This window comes from Mus caroli, chromosome 15, assembly GCF_900094665.2.
Source record: "Mus caroli chromosome 15, CAROLI_EIJ_v1.1, whole genome shotgun sequence".
NCBI lineage: Eukaryota > Metazoa > Chordata > Mammalia > Rodentia > Muridae > Mus > Mus caroli.
Genome location: NC_034584.1, coordinates 79,124,821 through 79,133,628, shown reverse-complemented (window position 1 = coordinate 79,133,628; position 8,808 = coordinate 79,124,821). Strand labels below are relative to the sequence as shown.

The following is an 8,808-nucleotide window of genomic DNA, read 5'->3' as shown; positions in this document are numbered from 1 at the left end:
AACAACAACCAAAAACAAAACAAACCAAACCACAGAGGAAGAAGCAGTTCCCAGAGGAGTAAAGGCCAAATCAGATTTCATCTACCACTCTCATGGGGTGAGCCCTCTGTCAGAGCTGGTGGCATGAGCTGGTCTGGAACCCCTCCAAACTCCAGGAGCCTCTGGGAAGCTGCTGTGTGCATGTCCTTCCCTTCAGACTGAGCTCAGGGAGTGTATACCTGGTTCTTATTGAACGCTTTCACGGCTGCGCAGATTTCCTTCCTGGTGGAGCCTTCCAGCTTCAGCAACTCTCGGGCTGTTTCATCAAACTTGAGTCTTGCCTGAGTGTGGAGGCGTTCTGCCAGGAGACACGGATACCATCACCCAGAAGCACCACCCAATGGTGTGGTGATTCACTCTCATCCCTTACCATGGGAGAGAAGGGGGGAGTGAGTGGAGGAAGAGGAGTCTATGTGCCTCACAGGTTCTAGGCGATTTAAGTGTGGCTCCTACATCTTTGTGAGCAAGGGGTACTAGCAATCTCTATGGATCGATGATATTTGTTGTGAATTCATGATATCTGCAGCAGTCCTGAGGTAGATTAGTTAGGCCTTGCTAACTCTGGCCTATCAGGAGGTGGTTTCAGCCTTACAAAGGCAAGAAGTGGTAGGAACCCAGGACAAAAGGCTACGGAAACCAGTCAAGACCCAGAGCAGAGCGCCAGGTCACAGATACTTATGGAGCAGTAGCAGAACTTTGCTGGGCCAGTGAAGGATGAAAGGACCAGGAAGGATGAAGGTCACGGGCATGAGGAGTGAAGTGTAAAGGCCTGTAGCCAGAACAGGCTTCCAGACGTGGCTCAGCACTGTTAACAGCAGCTGTTGGTTAACCTCTGTGCCCCGCCCTTGCCTGTGAGGCTCAGGGCTGGTGTGCGATGGACTGGGAAAGTCACTGGCCAGCAGTGACTTTCTGTGCTTGTGCTTTGAGGGGCTCCATCATATTTCCCAAACCAAAGGACGTAGTCTCTTCATTGTGCTGGGGATGCAGGGACTCACATGCTAGGCAAGTGCTCCAACACTGTGCTACATCCCAGTCCCACAAGGACCAGTCTCTTTAGCCTTGACTCTCTGGCCTCAGTACACCTTCACCCTTAGATCATTCTTCATTTGCTAATCTGACATGTTCCAGAGGGTGACGAAGAGCAGAGATAGGGCCCCATATTGCTCAGGATGCATACATAACATAGAGAAACGAGATAGACAAAGGGTGATAGTCCATAGAGGAAAGGGAGGGGGAGAGAGAATACAGGGAATGCTTGGCTTGGGAGGTTGGAGGGTAGGGCCCAAAAAACAGCTTCTCTAGGAGACCACGTTTATTCATCTCTGAAGGACTAAATGGTCAGGGCAGGTGCAGAGGACCTGAGGTGGGAGAGACAGGATGGAAGCTCAAGGTGAAAGAGCCACAACGTTTGAAATGCCATGAAGGAGCTGATGTGGTCCAGGTGGGCAAAGGCCCATCGTGGAGAACCTGTAGGCTGTGCGATGATTTCAATCTCATCTTCATCCTGTGAAGACACTATTGAGCTGGATGAGAGCATGGCTCAACTTGACAGTATGCAAGAAGTCTCATTCTGCCTGTCATGCTAAGAGAGGACTAGAGAGGAGAGGAAACAGTTACAAAGCGGTTAGCAGAGACCTGTCCAGGTGGGACAATGCTTGTCTCAGGTAGGGGCAAGGGGATGGCGGGTAGGGCGTGTTTCAAAGTGTATTCTGAGACAGAAGGGGCACAGTTGAAGGTGGCTGAAGGTGAGGTCAGGACTGCTTCCCAGGTTCATGGTTTGACAGGCAAGGGGGGAGCTGAAGGAGAAGCAGATCCAACAGAACAGCCCAGGGAGGGAACTGGTTTGGAAGCCAGATAAATATCTGTATCGGGGAGGCTGAGGCTAAGAACAGACAAGCCCAGACCAGGCTGGCCACAGCAGCTCTAGGACACGTGGACAGAGGAGGCTGGAAGGGAAGGAAGACCATCAGGGAGAGAGGAGGCCTGGAGGAACCCAAGCTGAGCGAGGAGAGTGAATTATCACAGAGACAGGAGCAGCAGAGGAGGGGAGGGAGGTGGCTCCCACTTAGGTCAGGTTTGCTCTTCAGTCACTAGTGATGGACCCAGAGGACCAGAGGCTGCTGTGACTGCCTGCCTAGGAGGGGCTGATCGCCTCCCCAGAGGCAGAACATGCTGGGTTTTTGTTTTTGTTTTTGTTGTTTTGTTTTGCATTCCCCCTGGAGAGGTTCTTTCATGTCTGAATCTAGAGGTCCAGAGAGTCCTGGTGAGGACCTGCTAGCACTGGGCCTATGCCTGGGCTCCCAAAGTACCCAAAGGAACCTCCATCTCCACACCCAGGAGACTTGCGAGACTTAGATGCATTTATTCATCTTCCAGGCAGGCTGTGCCTCGGTGCCTGCCTCCTGTGTCCCGCACTACTTGAGTTCTGCCTTGGCTTCCCTCAGGGATGGGGCGGATTGATAGCTCTACACAGCTTCCTCCACAGGTTGCTTTTGGTGTGGTGGCTTTGTCACAGCAATAGAAAGCAAACCAGGGCAATGCGCATGCTCAAATGTGTTCCCTGTCCTGTGGAGGCACGCCTGGAGACGCAGACCCCTAGGACTGAGGTTCTGATTTTTGTAATGTTAGTAGGGCTTTGAAAAGCGGCCAGTGAAACTGGGCTAGAGGGTGACTTGCGCTCACCTAGTCTTTTCTCTCATTACCTGCCAGTATGTGGTCAGCACGGGCTTTCTCCCTTTCCCCATGCTGCTGCAGAAACCATTCTCTGCTCTGTTCCTTTTGGAACCTCCTCCTCTCTTGGAAGTTTAAATCCTCTCCCATGAACTTCTGCATTCCTGATATGGTGTTCCGCATGTCATTGTCTGAAACTCGGGCCGGAAGCTCTTTCTGGAGGGCCAGGGGGTCAGAAAGATCAAACTCACGTCGAGTTTCTGGCTTCTGAAAGTTCTGCTGGAAGTCATTGATCGCTCTACACAGCTGTTTCCTGTGCCTCTGTTCCCGGTCATGTGCGATGCACATGACTTTGTCATTGTGCTTCATTTCAGCAGCTGGGAAAAGACATAGATAGCATTTGTATAAACCACGATGGGTAAAAAAATGAATCTACTTTAAAATAATTTTCAGGACTTAAAGAGGAGGTCCCAAAACTGTAGCCATTAAAGGAGCAGTGATCACATTTCTAAAAACTGATCTTAAATACACAGGAAAACCAACTGACAAACAAGCACAGGCCAGGACAAGGCTCAGCACTATAAAGAAACCCAAGTGGGCAACACACTCACAAAGTAATATTAACCTTTCGTGGGACGCACTGAATGAACTTCAGGGAGAACGCTTAAAATGCTGCCAATGGCTGCATTAGTAATGATGTGAGGAATGAGGCTGGGATTGTCCCACATACTGCTTAGTGAAGCATAACTTTATACACTTCTAATAAAGCAGTCTGACCCACCCATCCACTCCAGTGTCCCTCTCACATGTACACAAGGGACATAACATGTAGACAGTCACTGCAGCAGTATTAGCATATATGTATATATATATATATATATATATATATATATATATATATATATATTTAAAAATCTCAATCCCAGAATGTCAGAATGTGGGAGGCAGAAGTCAGCCTGGTCTATGTGCCTTCTGTGCTACCTGCAATACACAAATGCTCACACCATACACACACACACACACACACCATATAGACACAAAGACACACAAAAGCAAGTTCATATTATTATGGTTATATAGATAGTACAAGTATAAACACATTGGAAATGCACCCTTCCATAGAAGAAAAAAAGGGGGGAATGCCGGGCATGGTAGAGCAAACCTTTAATCCCAGCACTCAAGGCAGACAGATTTCTGAGTTCGAGGCCAGCCTGGTCTACAAAGTGAGTTCCAGGACAGCCAGGGCTAGACAGAGAAACCCTGTCTCAAAAACAAAACAAAACAAAAAGCAGGGTAGGGGATAGTAATGGGGGGGGGCACTTGTGCTATATACAATACAGTTCTCAGAACAAACTCTTAGAGGAAAATACGAGAGGCCAACATGGCAAATGTTGATATCAGACCTGGTGGTGGCTGCAGGTGTCTGTAACCCTGGTGTTATAAGTTTGAGTTACTTTATAAATAAAAATAAATAAGACTGAAAAGTTTGGAAAATGTATAATAGTATAAAAAAAAAGCAACTTCCCTCATAAACCAACTCCTCCAACAATCACCACAGACCACGGATCATTGTCTTTTTCTGACCATGTTTTAAGACTTAGGTTGGTAGTCCATTTGCCTCTAAAATTTTATATGTCCACCTTTTATAAATTTACAAACCCCTGTGGTATTTAATAAAACAAACAAACAAACAAACAAATGTTCAATCGTTTGTGGAATTGCTAACCAAGAAAGGAAAAGTGGATCGTGTTTGAAATTCTGATCTAGGACCTAGAACACGACTTGAACCACGTAAATCCCCGGATGGCCCAGAACTTCCAACTCAACGCTGCTTTTTCTTGACAGGAAGAATACGCTCATCCAGTTAACTGAGCACAGCAAAGTGGTAAGTGTTAAAAGAAAGACGGTGGAAATGATAACTCTGTGTGCGAGTGTATGCTTGTGTGTGTGAGCACACGTGTGTGCGTGCGTCTGTGTGCCAGCGCGTGTGTACGTGTGTGTATAATGCATGTATGCGTGCATGTGTGTGCATTCATGTATGCTCCAGCACACAAGTGTCACTTGATATCGACAGCCGTCCTCTGTAGAAGGTCGGCCTTGAGTTTTGAAGCAGAGAATGTGTACATATGTATTTAAAGTCTTTCCTTTTTTAGAGAGAAAATTTTTTTTAAAGAAAACACAAAATGATGCTAATATTTTTAAGATGTATCTCCTAAGATGTACATTAAAAATTCAAGCTGCCGGGCAGTGGTGGCGCATGTCTTTAATCCCAGCACCTGGGAGGCAGAGGCAGGTGGATTTCTGAGTTCGAGGCCAGCCTGGTCTACAGAGTGAGTTCCAGGACAGCCAGGGCTACACAAAGAAACCCTGTCTCCAAAAACCAAAAACCAAATCAGTAACTGCGATAACTGTTTCTCCTTGAGAGGAAGAATATGCTTATTAAGCTAATTGAGCACAGGAAATTGTAAAATTTTAAAAGAAGAAAAAGCCATAAGAATAACTCTGTGTATGTGCACATACCTGTGTGTGTGTGTGTGTGTGTGTGTGTGTGTGTGTGTGTGTCTGGTCTTCTCAGCTGTAAGAGGAAGCCACGAGGCCCTAAGAGATAGCTGGTATTTTAGAGGCCCTAAGAAATAGCTGGGCATTTTAGAAGTGCTCACCAAAGGCTTCATGCCTAGCTTTGTCAGTTATTTCTTTTATCTTCTGGTCACGGACTTGAAAATCCCAGGCTTGTGTGTCTCCCTAGGAATGGACAAGGGAAGAGGGGTTAGAGCCAGCTAGCATTATTCAGTAGGCCATGAACCCTCTCATCTGGCCACAGCATTAAAGGTTCCCTTCCCATACGTGGATGCCTTTGCTTATGACTGGGTCTTCTGCCTGCGCTGTCAGCTGCCACCAGAGCTTCCTTCATTTCCTATACACACCACTCCCAACATTGTTTAAGTACCACTCCTCTGTGAAGCCCTCTCTGATTTCCCCTCCAGGCTCCAGTCAGTGCTGGTGTAGATCCCACCGCATTTTCTGTGTTTTAAAGTCTGCCTCTTTCACTACTGCAAGGTGACCCACCTCCTGGACCTTACTCAAGCTAGCCAGAGCATTTGTCACCTGCAAGGAAGCAAATGCCTCGCTTCCAGAACTGGCTCCTGCTGGTAAGGTTAGGATTTCCAAATCCAGCCAGCCAAACTTGGTGCTTCTATATAAAGTCTTGCCTCCTCTCTGTCCCGTCCCTAGTGTCTCACCCCAATGATCCTGTTCCTGGCGTCGAAGATCCGTCCCTGCCTGCACAGGTCCATGTACCGCTTCTTGGCTAGGTTGGCCTCCTGTTGTAGGTCCTTAGACATCGCTACCTCCATGGCTCTGGGACTCGGCTGGGCTTCAGGAGCTTTCCGGAAAAAAAAAAACACGGTAAGAAAAGCCCACAGAAATAAGCAAAGTTACAGCGCTGAGAAGCAGCGCCCATAAAAGTTTGAGAGCAAGTTTGTCCCGGCGGTCGGCTTTCCACAACGGAGCAGGGATCCGATTCCCCGGGCAACGCCAACCTCCGTTGCTAAGCAACGGCGCCTCGCTCGCTCCCCCCTCCCCCCGAGCCAGTCTCGCGAGACTTCGAAAAGAATTTCTTCCCGCGTTTTTTTTTTTTTTTTTTTTTTCTCACGGGCGCACGAGGAAGCGGCTGAGGCACGGCGCGCAGCCATGGGGCACCTTGAGCTGCTCCTCGTGGAGAATTTCAAGTCGTGGCGAGGCCGCCAGGTCATCGGCCCTTTCAAGAGGTTCACCTGCATCATCGGCCCCAACGGCTCTGGTAACCAGCGTCCCAGAAATCCACGGCCTCGGGATCCACGGGCCGCTGTCGCCCGCTGTAGACCCGAGGGGACCCAGGGACCCACTCTCGGCTGTTGTTAGCCTGAGGGGACCGAGCCACCCCCCATCCCTCGTTGTCGCCTCCTGTGGGTCTGCCAGAACCGAGACCACAAACCCCAACTCCGTTGTGACTGTTGTAGTCCCGAGGGGACCCAGGACCCCTGTAGACCTTAGGGCACCCAGGGTCCCATGTTAGACCGAGGGCCCTCACTGTCGGCCTGAGGAAAGCCAGGGTCAGCCATTGCCCATTGCTGGCCTGAGGAGACCGAGGCCCCCCAGCCTCCCCCCCCCCTGTTGCCCCGACTCCACTGTTGACGGCTGTAGGCCCAAGGGAACCCAAGGACCGACTGTCATCTTGAGTTCCCCCACCCCATCCTTGGTTGGCCTGAGGGAACAGAGCCGCCCCAGTCCCCTGCTGTTGACTGCTGTAGGCCTGAGGGGACCCACGCCCCCGCCCCCGCCCTCGTGTTGGTCTGAGGGAACCAAGCCCCTTCCCCAGCCCAGCACATCTATCTGTAACCCTCCCCCACCTCCCTATCTGAGGGGACCCAGGGACCTCTGAACCCTCCCCCCCCCCCGTTGTTGGGGGACGAGAACCCACCATCAAACCCACCCCCCTCTCCCCTTTACCCACTGTAGACCAGAATGGGACCTGGGAGACCACTGGCCTGAGGTTTCAGTGTTTCCCAATGGACTAGACCCAAGAGCCCCGAATCCTGGGCCACCAACCCTTGCTGGCTGTTCTCATCCTTCCCCTGCCTTCCTTCCCTGTAGTCCCATCTCCGCCCCCAACCCCCATCTCAGCCCAGCAACAGCAAGTACTAAGAATGAAATGGATTTGGCCTTTGTTGGAACAAAACAAAACACTTGTAACCCGAGCATAGTTAATAGGAAGAACTAAAGGGAATTTTAGAGCCCCAACGATAATTTCTAGAATAGTTTTCCTAAATCAGTCACAGCAGATGTCTGCAGTCTGAGCACTTAAAAGTTTTATAGTTTTGATAGAACAGACTCATCTTTAATATTCCTTATATAGCAAATCTCCCATTGGGTGAAAATCTCCCTGTGGTTTAATGATTTACTAGGAGATCCTTCAGTGTTTGACATATTGTTTACTCGGGGGTGATTATGCATTACAGTTGAGAGGTCCAAAGCAAACTCAGCCGTGGGAAAAGATAAATTCCTTCAGCAGTATGTTCTCATGTTGAAATATCACCTATCAAAGGTCTCATGGACTCAGTGCACAGGGAGATGGCACATACCAAAATTCCAGACTCCTAGAAGGAAGCACATATTTAATTCTAGTCATGCCTCGCCAAGTTTAGGCACCACGAGCCATTATTACCAAGAAATTGTAGAACCCTTGTCCAGATCCAAGTATAAAAATCCTGAAGATTCTAGCAGTCTTATTCTTTAGAAGATTGTACATTCATTTAGCATTTTCAATTTTTTAAGTATAGAGGTATAGTGTGCTGTTGAAATGTTTATGCAATCATTTCTCTATAAAATGGGAGTTACTAAAATAGAGTTGTTAAATGGTTTGCTCTAGTGTGATATCCAGTAATGGGAGAGTGCGGAGATTCATGTTTGTTTTAATTTTATTCACTTAATTCATTTTCGATTCATGTATTTATATCCTTACATTCATACCACGCTGCCACAGCTACATGAAAGAAACAGAACACCTACTTGGAGTTTTTTAGTCACATCGATTTTGAACAGTGACCAGACAAGATTTCTGAGACTTGCATATTGGTTATATTTCACTTCTATTGGTAGTTTGATTTCTTTGGCTCAGAGAAGGTTTTCAGTCATTAAGAATGAATCTTTAAAACTCTTTTCTTCTCCAGGAAAATCTAATGTAATGGATGCACTTAGTTTTGTAATGGGAGAAAAAACAACTAATTTAAGAGTAAAAAACATTCAAGAACTTATTCATGGAGCACATACTGGAAAACCTGTTTCTTCCTCTGCAAGTGTGACAATTATATACATAGAGGACAGTGGAGAAGAGAAAACGTTCACAAGGATTATCCGAGGTAGAGAGAGGGGTGTGTGTGTGTGTAAATTATAGTTCAGGGTCTGATCGCCTGCTCACTCTTGGAAGTCTGCGACTTACTAATCACTGGTATAGTGAGTACAAGACTTCTTTCTTTCTTTTTTTCTTTCTTTCTTTCTTTCTTTCTTTCTTCCTTCCTTCCTTCCTTCCTTCCTTCCTTCCTTTCTTTTTTTTTTTTTTTT

General features: G+C 47.7%; 2 protein-coding genes across 2 annotated transcripts in view; one reads left to right on the top strand and one right to left on the bottom strand.

Moving 5' to 3' along the window:
* Positions 1-6,252, bottom strand: part of Ribc2 (RIB43A domain with coiled-coils 2) — a 13,216-nt gene extending 6,964 nt beyond the window's left edge. Inside the window, exons 1-4 of the mRNA XM_021183750.1 lie at positions 5,949-6,252; positions 5,370-5,451; positions 2,742-3,086; positions 219-337 (exon numbers count right to left, since the gene is read on the bottom strand). Coding sequence (XP_021039409.1) covers positions 219-337; positions 2,742-3,086; positions 5,370-5,451; positions 5,949-6,062 — 660 coding nt within the window. The 5' untranslated portion in view covers positions 6,063-6,252. The remainder of the gene's footprint in view (positions 1-218; positions 338-2,741; positions 3,087-5,369; positions 5,452-5,948) is intronic.
* Positions 6,253-6,374: 122 nt separating this feature from the next.
* Positions 6,375-8,808, top strand: part of Smc1b (structural maintenance of chromosomes 1B) — a 62,652-nt gene continuing 60,218 nt past the window's right edge. The window contains exons 1-2 of the mRNA XM_021183942.1: positions 6,375-6,508; positions 8,418-8,606. Of these exons, the coding sequence (XP_021039601.1) occupies positions 6,400-6,508; positions 8,418-8,606 (298 nt within the window). The 5' untranslated portion in view covers positions 6,375-6,399. The remainder of the gene's footprint in view (positions 6,509-8,417; positions 8,607-8,808) is intronic.